This window comes from Elgaria multicarinata, chromosome 2 (assembly GCF_023053635.1).
Source record: "Elgaria multicarinata webbii isolate HBS135686 ecotype San Diego chromosome 2, rElgMul1.1.pri, whole genome shotgun sequence".
Taxonomy (NCBI): Eukaryota; Metazoa; Chordata; class Lepidosauria; order Squamata; family Anguidae; genus Elgaria; species Elgaria multicarinata.
In genome coordinates this window covers 15,643,695-15,659,938 of record NC_086172.1, presented here as the reverse complement: position 1 = coordinate 15,659,938, position 16,244 = coordinate 15,643,695, and the positions used below count along the sequence as shown (strand labels likewise).

Genomic DNA, 16,244 nt, shown 5'->3' with positions numbered 1-16,244 from the left:
ACCCCCAATCATAGACATTTTAATGTTCACTAACCTCTGCTCCATTAGGCCCCTCATCTCCTCTGTACCCTTTTGGCCCAGCTGGCCCAGCTTCACCCTTGAAGAATGAAATGGTTGTTTAGTGGTTTTATCCTTCTAAATATATAATCAGCAACTAATCAGCTTTGCAGAGAGCAAAGGCCTGAAATAATCCTTCGGTAAAATGAGTACCCAGTTAGCTGGGGGAAAAGTAATAACGGCCGGGGAAGGCAACAGCAAACCACCTCGCTATATAAGGCCTGCCAAGAAAATGTCAGCGAAAGCTGGCGTCCCTCCAAGAGTCAGTAATGACTCAGTGCTTGCACGAAAGGATGCACACTGACAGAGATGCCATTCTCTCCACATTCCTCTTTGTATCTTGCTTGGCCAGTGGGGGACAGGGCAGATAGTATCACAGGCAAGTTTTGCCTTATTGGCGTCTAGTTGCTGAACCCCCTTTTAGATACACTGCATTTGAGAGTATTTCTGTAGTGTCCATAGATCCAGCTGACGTATTATATAGTATAAACACAGAAATACAAGGCAGAATGTTGGACAGAGACAGTTCACTCTGAAGATCCTTTCCTATTAGGGAAGACAGCAAATGAGCCTTTAACATTGTTGTCACCATCATCATCGTAGATTTCCAAAGATAAGCAATTTAATAGCTGCCACAAATCTAGGGATTTGCTTTACTAGCAAGGGGAAAGGGAAGGGGCAGCAAAGCACGTGGTCTTGAGGCTTGCAGGGGCTTGCAGCTGGGGTTTACTAGCAAGCACATAATTAGCTTCTATAAAGGTAATAGAAATGGCTTCCATGTTAGAAGGAAATTAAAAGGATTAGCATGACTCATTCTTTGATATGAGAATTTCAGCATGAAAGGAACTCCCACATCAAACATCAAAATTTTAATTTCTTTACAAGCTCTATTTTGCTGCTGTGAGAAGGATATGCAATACATCCCTATAAATTGGGAGTATCTTTTGTCCATGTGCTGAATTAAATAATAAAAAATGAGTATTTTATCATTACTAAGTTTTCATATACTGGCTGCCCAAGTCGGGCAGTTCCACTACAAGCCCCCTTCTGGTCACAGCCCTTCCAACAAAAGCCATCTCTAGAGATGAAGGCCTGGCAGTGCAACTGAGTTGTGCCATAGAATGGGGTGAGAAGGGATAGAATGAACTTAATACAGTTTGACAATCCGGATTATAACTCTAAAGTAGCCAAGCTTCATATTGCTTAAATATAATTCTATTATTAAAAACTGCATTACTTGCCATGCCTAGAAGAAATAATCATGCCATTTCCAGCTTTCTCTGTGAGACAGAGCAGAGGTAATCTGTAGACCAGCCCAGAGCAGGGGAGAGGAGACTACGAACTGTAGCCATTGCAGACCTCACTGGGTGCCTGGCCTGGTGTCCCATTCCTTCCCTTGCATTCGTTCACATTCTCCCTCTGCCCACGCAAGAAAGATGGGTTGTAAAAGAGGTTGAAAGTGTCTTACTGGATCTCCAGGTGGTCCAAAAGGTCCTTCTCGGCCTTGGTCACCTTGTGGCCCTGGATCACCCTAAAAACAAGGGGAGGGCAAACTCAACTTCGACATACTTTGTAAAACAGGACAAGTAAAGAGGGAAATGAAGTGTTACAATTTCAGGAATGAATATAATATGCCTTCTATATCTCTAATGGTACTGGATTTTCCCTGTAATCAACAGAGTTAAGAATGTCACATAAAGGAGGAGCTCTCTAGAGCTTGGATGAGTTTGGAATGTAGGAAATAGTAGCTTAGAAAGAAAGGTAATTTATTTTGTTCATATCCTGCTCAGGTACTTGATCTATACATGAATATATTGACCCATCTGAGAGAACTATTTTCAAATGGCCTGACAACTCAGGCCTAAACATGGTTACTGAGGAGTACGTTCAACTGGTTCAAATGTGACTATGGACCAAAACAGATATGCTAGCAGCCATGGGTAAGGCCATGTAAGCATTCCGCATGCACTCTGTAATGTATAAATGGACTTTCTTACCCCATAAACTGACCCGTGTGTGTATGTAGAGTTAGCACACTAGCAACTGGTGGCCAGGGCAGGTGTGTGCTAAGTCTACATACAAATGGGTTAATGTGTGGAAAGTGTTTATATGTTAAAGGGCACATATGGAAAATGCAGGAGCGTTATGGTCACCATATGTGCTTTGCCCCTTTATTGAGTTGTGTAAAGTTTTCAGCAGCAGCAGCAGCACCTATCCTTCTCAGTCAAGCTGAAAACCCCACTAAATCCATGCCAAAGTTACATTATTGTCACAAAGAGCTTGCAGTCTGAACAATTCCTGTTTTGCCTCAAAATTTCTCTTGTGTAGCAATTTCTTTCTGCAGACTGCTGAAGGGTTGTTGTGCAAGGACCCGTGAAACTGTTATACAATCCACTGTTCTCCTTTGCACATGGTGGTGCATCAAGCATAGTGATCTAACTGTGGACACATGGACAATAGGCATTTATATACAGCTCCCTGTGGGTGTTGCACTTAAAATAACTTAAGATCCATGGGATCTTAAGCATTTAATGAGACTGCAAATCTACTTGGCTTCTAGGCTTTGATTACTTTGAAAACAGTGCCTAGAACTCAATATTCAACATCTGAAAGAAGTCATATTGGTAGGGTTAGACTCAGAACATTTTAATGTTACAGCTCAAGAAAGCTTGAGAAAGCCTGACAACTAGAAATGAACATCTTCTTTTCAAAACCAAGCATTTTGTGTGGAATTAGAGTAGCAAGGCTAAGACGTACGCCTCTCAGAGGAACTTCTGCTGGGTGCTCACATTAGGCATCCTGTAAGTCTTGTGAAAAAGCATGAAAGATATTCTGAAGACAACCACTTGTGAAGATGCCATGAAACTTGGAAAACTACCCTTTCCTTTCTTTTAAATAAATGTTAATTTAACAAGGTCAATTCTGGCATTAGTTTCGTAGCACATCTGTCCACATCTGTTCCTCAAAGTACAGTTGCATTGCTGCTTGTGAAAACATGAGATATAAACAGGAAACTCAAATTTAGATGAAACTTAAACTTTCCCCCCAATGTGCTTACTCAACACAGCAGCAGACTCATGGCGTTGTATGCTCGTTTGAGTTCTAGTCCCATTATAACAGCAAAGAGCAAAACTGTGCAGTTAGGACAGGAAGTCCGTTCATGCCAGAAAATCAATTTAGCTAGAACCTAAACCCTTACAGAGAGTAACACATGACAATGTATTTAAAAGAAGTCAGCATGTATAATATGTTCTAGTGCAACACAAGCTCTCATAGCACAATCCTAACAGAAGAGAAGAGTTGAACTTTTAAGACTGTAATCTTAAACGCACTTACCTGGGAGTAAGCCCCATTGAACTCAACGGAGTAGATATGTACAGGATGTGGCCTTCCAGATGTTGTTGGACTCCAGCTCCCATCAGCCTCAACCAATATGGCCAATAGTCAAAGATTATTGGAGTTTTAGTCCAACAACATTTCTCCACATCTACTGTAGAAAAAAATGCAGAATAGCAAACCTTAAAGAGACACTGATGGAGGCCTAAGAAGGCAAAGAAGGCCAGCCACCCACAGTTTAAGGTTACATGGGCAACCTCCCCTATTTCAGAGACTCCACGATGCTAAAGACAACCTATACCTACTCTGCTTCCACATAAAATCCTAGTCACCAGGTTTTCTTTCTCAAGCTTTGTCCTGGGGCTGCAATGTCAAAGTGTTTTGCTGTCAACTCAGTCTTTACCCCCTTTTTGCAGAAGAGGTTCTCACCAGCTTTTAATTTAGCTTCAAAGGTGGTAGTACCTTCAAGTTAATCCACTGGGCACTTTAAAAGAAATTCAGTACAGGAAGAAGTACTTGTGGTTTTGATTGCACACTGAATACAAGCAAAGTCCTTTCCGTATGACAGCCAGTGGGCATAGCCACAAGTTCCTCTCCCTGGTCCTGCAGTCCCTTCAGCTTGTCCTACTTATCTTAATGGCATTGGGTGACCATAGTGGGACTTGTTACTCTCACAAGTCCCACTATAGCCATAGTGTTGTGAGTAAAGCTGTGCACGGACCCCACAATCTGCTTCGGATCCTGATCCGCAACTTCCGGATTGGGGCTGATCCACTGTGCGCCGAACCGCCAGTGGTCTGCTTCACTTCGCTGCAGAGCTCCGGATCTGAATCGGAGCTTCGCAGCGCTGGCTTTAACTGAGCCCGAGGACTCAACTCAGCTTCAACTGAGCCCGAGGACTCAAACAGGAAGACCGGCCTGGTCTTCCGGTTTGAGTCCTCGGGCTTAGTTGAACCCGCGGACGGACGCAGGTAAGACCCTTCCCCCCTGCCCCCTTACCTGGCTCTGCCACTGTCGCTGCACGGGTGGCAGCGCCAGGGCCAGGTAACCCCCCCCCTCGCGCACACCACTTACCTGGTCCGTCGCGGCCTGTTGCCAGCTTCACTAGAGCCCGTGGCTCAACCCGGAACTGTAGGCCCCGCTTGGTCTAATGAAGCCGGCGACAGGCTGCGACGGACCAGGTAAGACCCCCTTACCTGGCTATGCCACCGTCGCCGCACGGGTGGCGGCAGTGCCAGGTAAGGCTCCCTTACCTTTTTTCCGGAGCTCTGGATTGAGGTGAAGGATCCACCTTCATCTCGCTCCACTCCACTGCCCCCCCCGATCCTCTTCGCCTCCGCCTTAAGGGGAGGCGAAGCACCCCGATCCGCTTCTGCTTCTCTGATCTGAAGATCAGATCAGTAGCGAGGGCCCTCTGTAACATCATATGTCCTGATGGAGACCTGAAGTGTCTCAGAGGGCCTTGTAAGACAGTGGAAATATCTCTTATCCTGAATTCTGTAGACCATCATCAACTTTGTGCTCAGTGAAGCCGTACTGAGATTTATTTACAATTACAAAATAGACTTTCAAAAGACACCATACAGATTAGCCGAGCAGTTTCACTGGAAGAGAAAAGGACAACGCTTGCTGCTTATAAGGTTAGGATACATATGACATCTATCTTCTGGACAGGGATGCTTGATAAATTTGATTTTTGTAAATTCTAATACAAGCTGACCTGATCTTCATCTTCCAGATTAATGTGCAGATTGGGAGGTAATTATCATTTGATTTTTGCACTTTGCTGAATGATGCAGTTCTTGGCTCAAACAATATACCAAGGTTTGCTTGAAAATGCTTATTTTACGATAAAAACATTTATAAATATATATATTTAAATATATTTTTCCTATAGTATATGAAGATTAATGTGGAAACAGACTGATCTGTGCATGCCTACTTCTGGGAGGTATTTAACAGATGAATATAAGGGTCTGCAGTTCACTGTGTTTACTACAGTTTTTTATTCAGTAGAACTAACTTTTCTCAGTGGCATCTTGTTTCAGCTTTCCTGGCATCAGACGTGGCACTGCCCATGTTGGTTTTGGACAGATGAACTCTATTAGCTGCCCAGTTCTACTCATGTGCCTGTTGGATGCTTCAGCTTTGGGCTGACATATTCTTTCCTAGTCCCTCCCAGCTCATATGGAGGAATTCAAACCTCTTATTAAGAGAAACATTCTCCCCTCTCCTCTATAACTACACTGTTATTGATTTGCTTCTCACCAACATATGAATGCAATCCAGAAACTCCCCAGTGAGTCACCCAGATCCTCCAAACCAACACAGCTACAAGACATTTGACACAAAAACTCTTAAGAATTGTAAAAGGCTTTTCTTTTAGGTATTTGGACTCCTCAGAGACATCTTGTAGCCTTAAACACAATCCTTTTCTCCAAAAGAACACCAATTCTTATGCAAAAATGCAAAGAACAACAAGAAAATCTAATGCACACATATAGGATGGGAAAACTTAGTTTTGCAGCAACACATCCGAAGAAGTTTGTAGTCAAACAAGTTGAACATGAGTCAGCAATGTGATGAAGCTGCAAAACAGACTAATGCAATGTTAAACTGGATTGACAGCCCCATTTTCAATGTACATGGCAGGAGCCGTGCTTCATAGCTGTTCCATGTGGCTATTATATTTTCTTTCTTTCTTTCCTCTCTTTTAAAAAAAAGAATCTCTCTCTCTCTCTCTCTTTTGAAAAAAAGAAGTTATTTAAAATGCAATCTTCTGATCATGTTGTTAAAATACCTTTCCACTAAGAAATTTGTGCGTGTTTTTTTTTAATGTCCACATATTCCTGTGAAATCAGGTTGAAACATACTTTTAAAAACCCATGAAATTGAACTGATTTGAAACCCAAATTTGAACTGATCCATCTAACCTTACCTAAGAAGCACATACCTTCTGTTTGGCACAGCTTGGACAACTTCCATCCATACTTAAGACAGGACAACGCAGAGGAAGCAACAGCAATTCTCTCTCTCTCTCTCTCTCTCTCTCTCTCTGTGTGTGTGTGTGTGTGTGTGTGCTGTGTGGTGTTATTTTGTTTTACCTTGTCTCCTCTTTGTCCACGGTTACCAGGGATACCTGGTGGCCCTCTTTCTCCATTGCCACCCTGTGTGAAAAGGAACATATCACCGATTAGGAATATTTCACACATTAGATTCAGCTATGAATCTGACTGTCAACCATAGCAGACAACTAAAAAATGTATTATGAGAACTTATTCTCAAAAACTCATTTGGAAGGATTCTGAGGGCATGTTGGGGATGAGAGGGAGCAGGGGATCTCTTAGAACTCGATCAAACACAGTTTGTGCCTGAGCTCCCTCATGAAGGAAGGAAATACTAACAACCATAATCATTCATAAAATGATTCTGAGTGTTCAGAACTTACATTATTTTATTGTAATCCTTAGAACAGCCCTTTAATGTAGGTTAATATTATTATGCCCAAATTACAGGGGGTGGGTGGGTTATACAAATAACCAGTACTATACAGAGTTGGCTATTTCAGCCAAATAACCAACCACTGGTTAAAAAACTCCCTCCACACAACACAATAACCTATGGTGGGTTAAATAACCAACCGTTGACTATTTAAACCACTGTTAGTTGTCATGTTTTGTGAACCCAGTCTCTGGCTATTAGCCACTGCACTACATCAGTTCTTCACCCAAGACTATTACAAGATTCTTTTCTGAAGAACCCATCTAATCCCCATCTTTTCCTCACTTTATTGGGATCCTCTCGCCAGTTTTATACCTTCCTAGGATGCCAATGTCAAGTTATAATTTCACATTCAGCCAGTGCAATTAGCATAATTTTGTATGTGTCCTTATTGGGCCAGGAGGCAGAGCTTCCTCATCCCTTACATAGACCTTGGAAATCCACCGCTCCTTGGACTGTGCTGGAAACATCTCCTTCTCACAGCCTTCTTGGCTGTCATAGGAAGCTGCCTTATAGTGAGTCAGACCACTGGTCCATCGGGCTCAGAACTGTCTATCCTGACTGGCAGCAGCTCTCCAGGGTTACTGACAGGAGTCTTTGCCATCCCTACCTGAAGATGCTGGGGGCTGAACCTGGGGCTTTCTGTACACGAAGGGGATGTGCTCTACAACTGAGCCATGGGCCTCCCCTTCTTCTACAACCTTAAATCATGCTGTTGCCATACTCTGGCTCTACTCTCTACCTTTTCTAAACCTGGATGAAGGATTACCAGGTGAGCTATGTGTTTTTAGACTGCTTTAGGGCATGCCTACATTGGTGAGCTTCCTTTGCTCCTGGTGCACATCGGATCATAACCAGAAACACAAAAGGCTGGAAAAAAAACCCAGATAACCTGAGGGAACGGTTGTATTGTGCCCTATGTGCAACATGAATCTGTCAAGTAGACTGAGTTTGAGAGCAAAAATAAGTCCAGATGGAAGCACTCTGATAAGCTAAAATGGCAGCCATCTGTGCACTGACTTCCAGTCTATTTCCAAGCATAGTTTCAAGTGGTGGTGCTTACCTATAAAGCCCTGCAAAGCTTGGGACTGAAGAACCTAAAGGAAGCCCTGCTACCACATCAGCCTGACCATGGACGAAGGGCAACTGCCCATGGTCTTCTCTTAGTGCCCCCTGCCATCTGAGGGTCCCCGGGGGGGGGGGAAGAGACCAGGGAGGAGGCATTTTGGGTTGTGCCGCCGTGTGGAATTCTCTCCCCAGGAGCTCCACTGATAACTTTTCAGTAGTAGGGAAATTGTTTTACAGTCGTTTTAGGCACTAAAATTGTTGGTTATTCTGTTTTATGATTGTATTTTATCTTATGGTATTGTCTTATTATGTTATTTATAAACATTGAAAACTACACTAGATACTTTTGTTGATGGTGGTTTAAAAAACAACTATGAAATAAATAAATACTTAGGAGTAAGTCCTATTGACCTCAGTGGTACTTACCTTTGAGTAAATATGCACAGGATTTAGCTATGAAACACTCTTATGTTCCTTTGAGGCTCACGATTTTGCAGTTGAGGAAATTCTTTTACTACACCACATCACAGGCAATAGCATTCAACTCTGAGTCATTATCATCGCTATAATCACATCTACTGGGTCTCAACTCTACTGAACTTTTTCAGAGGATTGATCAAAATCAGTTCCTTAATCCCATGTTTTGTTAATAAATCTGCAAAGCAGGCAGACCTTCCCTCCAATGAAAACAATAGCCTTACCCTCTCTCCAATGAGGCCATCTGGGCCAGGATTTCCCTACAAGGAAAGGAAAGAAATATGGGAACTCTTTGATGTGCATACAAATCTGGTCATTTAGATGCACAACATTTCTAAATGTATACCTCGTCTCCCAATTCTCCTCTCTCTCCAGGGGTGCCAGGACCTCCAGGCTGACCCTAAACAAACACATAAAGACAAAAGAAAAAAGCACACTAAATCAAAGGGCTCTGAAATAAGTGTTTTGGTGCTCATACATCAGCTGTGAGCCACATGATAGAGTTGATCTCAACAGAAACAGGTTTAGCTGGCAGATCAAGATTTCCTTCCTTGCTTACAATTGCCATTCCAAATTGTAATCCATCTTGCCTTACAAAGATGAAGTTTGGCCATGCGGTGCGTTTTATGTACTTGATCATTGTTGATCTTTTACAGTTTTGATCCTGCGTGTGTTTCTTCAGAAGAATGAAGCTTTTAAGAGCATTCCAACACCCCAGTTGGAAGTTAGAGCAGAAAGGAAAATTATTTATTTATTTATTTATTTATTTAAGCATTTTTATGCCGCCATTCAGCCAAAAATGGCTCTCACGGCGGCTCACAAAAGTATTTCTTGACAGTCCCTGCCCAAAGGCTTACAATCTAAAAATGGCTGATATTGAGGCTTTGTAAGAAAAATAAAACACACAACAGAGAATAAGTATGCTCTTCCTCTGGGCCACATAGTAAACATGCACAACTATATTCAAATTCATGGAATTAAAATAAGTGATCAGTTTAAATGCTCAGCCTTCCTCCAGTCCTAAGCTAACCAAGCAACACTGCCTCACATAACCATGAGCTTATGGAGAACTTGGAGATTTTGAGTGCATTTTACAAGAAGTACTTCAAATTCCACTTAAAGCCTAGACCACCTTCTTTGTTAAGTAGAAACAAGACAAATGCACCAGGAAATTACTCTTCCACACTCTTTTAGCACTCTTTTTGTAATCAAGATCCCAAAGGTCCAGAGAGATTCGTGGAGAAACCCTAGAAAGCCACACCAGCAGTGTGACTTCAGAAGGAACCCTACCTACACACACTTTGCCTGATTAGCCTTTGGAACTCCCAGCTGGGTTTCTGCTGTCGCATGCCCAGAGTCACCAGGGGATTCCAGAAATGTGTCTTGCTGTGATAAATGTAGCCCAACTTAGGCCTTAGCTAGACCTAAGGTTTATCCCGGAATCATCCCGGGGTCACCCGGGATGATCCCGGGATAAACCTTAGGTTTAGCTAAGGCCAAAGTCTAGAACCGCAGTGCTCAATATGTCCTTTTTTCTGTACTCCCATTTCCAGTGGGTTCTGCCCAGTAAAGCCATGTAAAACATCTTTTTTCTTTCTTTTTGGATTTTATGGTGACACTGAGGGTCTTCACTTTCCCTCCTTAAGTTGCAGATAAAGCCTAAAGAAGGAAAGTTATCTCTCTTCCTCTTCCTCTCTCTCTCTCTCTCCCGCCTGCCAGCTTTTAATTCTCACTGCCAGTTGCCATCTTCTTTCTCTCCAGAAGGCAAAGTTGTCACAGCTGAGCCTCACTGTGGTATCACTTCTCACCTCTAACCCGCTTCAAGCATTTGTGTTGATTCAACATGTGAGGAGAAGGAGCATGCTGGCCTCAGCCCTCACCCTCGTCATTGTGGTCAGTCTCCACAGCCAGAGGAAGCTTTCTGCTTCACAAAGCAGCCCTCCAAGTATAGGAGGAGATGAAAGCTGGCACGCTCCCCCTCCTCATGTGTTTGATCAGTAGACTCAAATCCCCTGAACAGGGCTTGTCTACTGACTCCCTCAGCCTCCAGAACTGCAAATGCATAGCAATGCACTCATCTAGAAGTACCCATGGTGGCAGTGTCAAACGGTTCCCCTTGCACATTGGAGCTATGTCCTCCCCCAATCCCAGGTCTGAAGTAGGGAGCCTTTTCGATGAAGAAAGGCCTCTCCTTACCCCCAGATATCTCTAGATCTCAGCAAGCAGCAGGGAAGGTTTAAACCTTCCCCATCCTTGCACACGGAAGTGTGTGTGTGTGTGTGCATGTGTGATTCCGTGTGTCTCTGTTTGTGTGCTCGTGTGTGTGCTAATGCACATGTGTAGCCCTCAGGCCCCATGTGCCACTAGACACAGTCCTCAGTGCCAAAAAAGTTGTGCACCCCTCTCTTGAGGTGGTTACGTCTTCAGCCTTACCCTTTCTCCAGGGGCTCCGTTGTTTCCACGCCTACCAGGTCCTCCCTCAAGCCCAGGTTCTCCCTTAAAGGAAAATCGACAAAAAAACAACAACAAGATTGTGAAGTAAAATATGACTCACTATACTAAAATCAATAGTTGGGTTTCTAATCGTAAGTGGCAAGCAAGTGCAGATTTTTTTTGCCTCCAGAGTACAGACACCATTTTGAAGCACTTTTCAGGCTCTGATAGACCTTGTTCCTGTATTGTTTGAAAACAATGGGCGGTCTCTAATTGCACGCTTACATCCGTGCCAAATCTTTTGTTCCCCCTCAATTCTGTGGCCCAAGCGGCACCCATTGCTTCCACAACGTCAATTCTGTTTGGTGGTGGTGGTGGTGGTGGGCTGAACTGGGCAGGAAGGCTCCTCTCTGAGAGGGAGCCAGGGCCGGATCTACACTACTGCTTTAAAGCGCTTTATAAAACTGTTATAAAGCACTTTAAAGCAGTAGTGTAGATCCAGCCCAGGTCAGTGTGTTAGGAGCTCCCATGGGAGAGCTCTGCCGGCCGGCCACCTTGCAGAAGCAAGCGGCTTCCCTTTGTTCCAGGGCTTGCCCCCCCCCTGCCCCCCAGAAGCTCTTCATTCTCCATTCTGCAAGCGGCAGGGGGCGCTTGCACAATGGGATGAGTCCAATTTTTAAAAGAAATATAATAAACAGCCCCTAACTGGAAAATCACTAGGAACAGGAGACCTCACACCATGGTCCTATATCCATCATTAATCTGGGAAAACTCAATTAGTTCTTTCATTCTTACTTTTTAAATATGTAAAATATGACCTGCAGTGCCGGTGCCCATGTTCCTTGTATTACAGAGTTCTTTGGTTAAATCCACCGTTAATATTATGTGTTGGAGGTTGGGCTGAAGCTGGTTTGGATTTGCAGCCAAAAATACAGAAGCCCCTCCCCCCAACCCTCTCCCAGCCCAAATCCAGCACTAAACTGCCTTGGATTCCTTTGATTTGCCTTCGGAGGCCTTATATTTTAAAACATTTTTTTATCACATTTCCCCCACAAAATAAGATATGAACAAGAAACAGCAGGAAGTCCTGTATTTCAAGTGGAGGGCAGCGGGGCGGGGCGGGGCGGGGGGGGGAGGAAAGGAACTGCTGCACAATCACAGTTATGCTAAAATCCTAGATTTCGCCATTGTTTGCTACGAACAGCTCTCACTTCTGCCCCAGGTGATCCAAAATAATTTCAAAAGTAAACCTGGAAGTCAGTCTAGCTGTCCTCATGCAGAATGGAGTTCTTGTAGAGGGCTTTCATCCTCACTGGTGCATTCTAGCACCAGGCAGCCTCTCTGCAAAGCCTTGCAAGGTCCAGGGCATAGGGCAGCCTGCCAGAACCTGCCCACAAATTTTGGCACACTGCTTTCAAAACCTTCGCAGTTCCACTGAAGACAGAACCGAGAAACATTTCCTCACTGAAATGTGAGAAAATCCTGTGAGGGGAGAAGTGGGAAGCTGTTGGGACACAGCCAAGGTCTGACTATCTGGAGTTAAACCTCACCATTTCATAGCAACTAATATTTCCCTTCCTCGTCCTCCCCTGACCTCACTGCATTCTTGAAAAAGGTGGGTAGGAAAGCTGGAAGTTTCAGTTCAACATAAACCCTGCTGTATTAAGATTGTTTTTCAACACCATGATCTTGATCACACTTCTTTTGAAAAACATTTCTGAATTTTGTGTAAAGGAAGGTAAAGGGTGTGTAAGCATTTTAGGCAATCACGACGTCAAAAGTTGCCCTAGTAAAGCTATTGCCAGAAACAGCGGATTATTAAGCCCAGCTAAGCTTTGTGTGCTTCATGTTCAATTTACATCTGAATTGCAGCATGGGATTGACACCTGACCGGAACCTGTAACTATAGTTCCCCAAGCCGTGACAAGAAAACAAAAAAGAATGACTCACTTTTACGCCTTTAGGTCCATAAGAACCAGGGTCCCCTTTTGGTCCAAGAGGTCCTTGTAAGCCCTGTTTAAAACAAACAATTTCCTCAGTTTATCAGGGAATGGAAATGAATAGCATATTTTTTTTTATATTACCATGATTCTTATCAAGGTTGCACAGGCATTTGGAAGTCATCATGGGTTGGTTTTGCTCCTGGTTTGCAATGGCTTCCTGCACATACCCTGATCTGTGTGGTATCCCTCCCACAGGGCACGCTACCCTTTTCTACGCTGCACATTCTCCTCCACATGTGAACATAAGAACATAAGAAGAGCCCTGATGCTGGATCAGACCTAGTCCATAGCTAGACTTAAGGTTTATCCCTGGATCGTCCAGGGGTCAAACCTGTTCATCTAGGTGACACACAGGGGATCCAGTGCTCAGGCAGGGGCGAACCCTGGATGATCCCAGGATAAACCTTAGGTCTAGCTGAGTACAGACACTAAGTTCTAACTCTCAGAACTGCTGTCGATTATCTTTGGGATATCATGGAAGATGGGTGAGGTGCTGGATGACTGGAGCAGGGCTAACGTTGTCCCTATCTTCAAAAAGGGCAAAAAGGAGGAACCTGGGAACTACAGACCAGTCAGTCTGACATCCATCCCTGGGAAAATTCTGGAGCAGATTATAAAGAAGTCAATCTGTAAACTCCTTGAAATCCATGCAGTGATTACTAGAAGCCAGCATGGATTTGTCAGGAACAAATCCTGTCAGACTAATTTGATCTCATTTTTTGATCGGGTAACCTCCCTTGTGGACCGTGGGAATGCTGTGGACGTCATATATCTTGATTTCAGCAAAGCTTTTGACAAAGTGCCCCATGATATTCTGATTAACAAACTAGCTAAAAGTGGGCTAGATGGAAGAACTATTAGGTGGATTCACAGTTGGCTACAGAATCGGACTCAAAGAGTACTTATCAATGGAACCTTCTCAAACTGGGGAGCTAACAAGCAGGGTACCGCAGGGCTCAGTCCTGGGCCCAGCGCTCTTCAACATCTTTATTAATGATTTGGACGAGGAGGTGCAAGGAATGCTTATCAAATTTGCAGATGACACAAAATTGGGTGGGATAGCTAACACCCGGGAAGACAGAAACAAACTTCAAAGTGATGTTGATAGGCTGGAGTGCTGGGCTGAAAACAACAGAATGAAATTTAATAGGGATAAATGCCAAGTTCTTCACCTAGGAAAAGGAAACCAAATACACAGTTACAAGATGGGGGTACTTGGCTCAGGAATACTACAAACGAAAAGGATCTTGGAATTGTTGTAGATCACAAGCTGAATATGAGCTAACAGTGTGATATGGATGCAAGAAAGGCAAATGCTATTTTGGGCTGCATTAATAGAGGTATAGCTTCCAAATCGTGTGAGGTACTGGTTCCTTTCTATTTGGCCCTGGTTAGGCCTCATCTAGAGTATTGCATCCAGTTCTGGGCTCCACAATTCAAGAAGGACGCAGACAAGCTGGAGCGTGTTCAGAGGAGGGCAACCAGGATGATCAGGGGTCTGGAAAGAAAGCCCTATGAAGGGAGGCTGAAAGAGGCTGGGCATGTTTAGCCTGGAGAAGAGAAGATTGAGGGGAGACATGATAGCACTCTTCAAATACTTGAAAGGTTGTCACACAGAGGAGGGCTAGGATCTTTGCAGAAGTCATGTTGATTCTTCTTCAGTAGGACCTGCCCTTCTATATGCTTACTAATTTTGTCTTTAGTAATGCTTTCAACCAATTTACCTGGAGCAGATGTCAAACTACCTGGCCTGTAATTTTCTGGATCCCTTTTTGAAAATTGGTGTTACATTGGCCATCTTCCAGTCCTCCGGTACAGAGGCTGAGCTTAGGGACATGTTGCATATTTTTGTTAGCAGGTCTGCAATTTCATATTTGAGTTCTTTGAGAACTCTATGATGGATGCTATCTGGGCCTGGTGATTGATTTGCTTTCAATTTGTGTGTAAGGCTGAGAACTTCATCTTTTGTCACCACTATTTGCCTCAGTTCCTCAGACTTCCGTTGCTCATACTACTTTTTTGTGTGTATCTGTATCTATATACTTGCTTCTACCATAGCAAGCTGAGAGTGGTTGCTTACTTACATCAAATCCTGGGGATCCTTTGCACCCTGGTAATCCATGAAAACCTTGTTCACCCTGTAAAGGAAAGAAAAAATGTCCAGATTAACCATCCTTGTAACCCCAAGTGCCAATGACATTGTTTGTAATTATGTAATCATGACCATGCCATGAGAAGGCAGCGGGCTTCTAGGAAATACAGCATCTAGAGAAAAAGGAACTAGAGGAAGCTCTGAATGAATTAGAGGAAGCTCTGAATGATTGTCCCAATAAGTTTTTCAGTAACTGCCATAATGGCCAAGTCTGTCTGATATGTGTGTGTGAGGTGGGCTGGGTTGGGTTGAGGTCCTTCTGTAAAGACCTAAGCTGCTATGGTCAGTATTTAAGTATTTGATTTATACCCTGACTTTCTGCCAAAAAATAGAGCTCAAGACTGCTAATCGAAAGTTTAAAAAATCTTAATTAAAACATTACGAAACCCCCAGAATCAATTAAAAACACAATTAAAACACATCAATAAAAGAAATAAATAGCACGAAAACAATAAAAACTAGGGGTGTGCACTCCGCCCCGGAATTATCTGGTAACTGTGAACATCCCCGGAGCCTTCAATCTTCCAGAGCGGCCGTTGGCCGCGTCCAAACCCATTGAATAAACTCAGAGCGGAGACGCAGCCAATTGGTGCTTCTAAAGTCTCTGGAATTATCCGACTGCTTTTCAGGTGTCAATGCTGTGTGTGTATATCCCCATATTTGGAAGACGCTGAGTGGGTTGAGGGGTAGCTAACTAATTAGGAATAGCCACAGCACTGTCCCTGACTTCTCCTGTGTTCTGGGGAGTGGGAAACACTAACTGGCTGCTGATTCTGGCTGTGGCGGGGGTGGGGGTGAGAGAGAGAGTGCATTTCTGCTCGGACTCATAGAAGTCAATCAGTGTGAAAGTGCTGCTGGGCTGGCTGGCATCATGAGTGAGAAAGCTTCTACACCTGAGTCAGGCACAGGCAGCCTTTTTATTTCAGTGGCTGGGCTTCTAGTGCTGGGGCTGGGGGCTCTGTCCAATAGATCTGGAGGGCATCAGGTTGGAGAAGGCTGGAGTGGAAGTTTTTTTTAAAACAAATTCCTAAAAAAATCAAGGCATGAATGGATCTGATTCAAACCTGGCATGGCTAAAGCCCTCCTTTAGAGCTATCACCTTGCCAAGTTTCATCTCTTTATCTATAAAAATTACACAGCTGTAAGCATTTTTGTAATTTCCATTAAAAAAAATCCTAAAAATCAAAGCATGAACCAATCTGATTCAAACTTGGCAT

The 16,244-nt window shown here is 43.7% G+C and overlaps 1 protein-coding gene across 1 annotated transcript in view; it reads right to left on the bottom strand.

Annotated features, from left to right (window-relative positions):
- COL6A1 (collagen type VI alpha 1 chain) overlaps positions 1-16,244 on the bottom strand; it is a 78,315-nt gene that overhangs the window by 31,873 nt on the left and 30,198 nt on the right. The window contains exons 14-21 of the mRNA XM_063116063.1: positions 14,960-15,013; positions 12,823-12,885; positions 10,873-10,935; positions 8,786-8,839; positions 8,664-8,699; positions 6,498-6,560; positions 1,526-1,588; positions 35-97 (exon numbers count right to left, since the gene is read on the bottom strand). Coding sequence (XP_062972133.1) covers positions 35-97; positions 1,526-1,588; positions 6,498-6,560; positions 8,664-8,699; positions 8,786-8,839; positions 10,873-10,935; positions 12,823-12,885; positions 14,960-15,013 — 459 coding nt within the window. The remainder of the gene's footprint in view (positions 1-34; positions 98-1,525; positions 1,589-6,497; positions 6,561-8,663; positions 8,700-8,785; positions 8,840-10,872; positions 10,936-12,822; positions 12,886-14,959; positions 15,014-16,244) is intronic.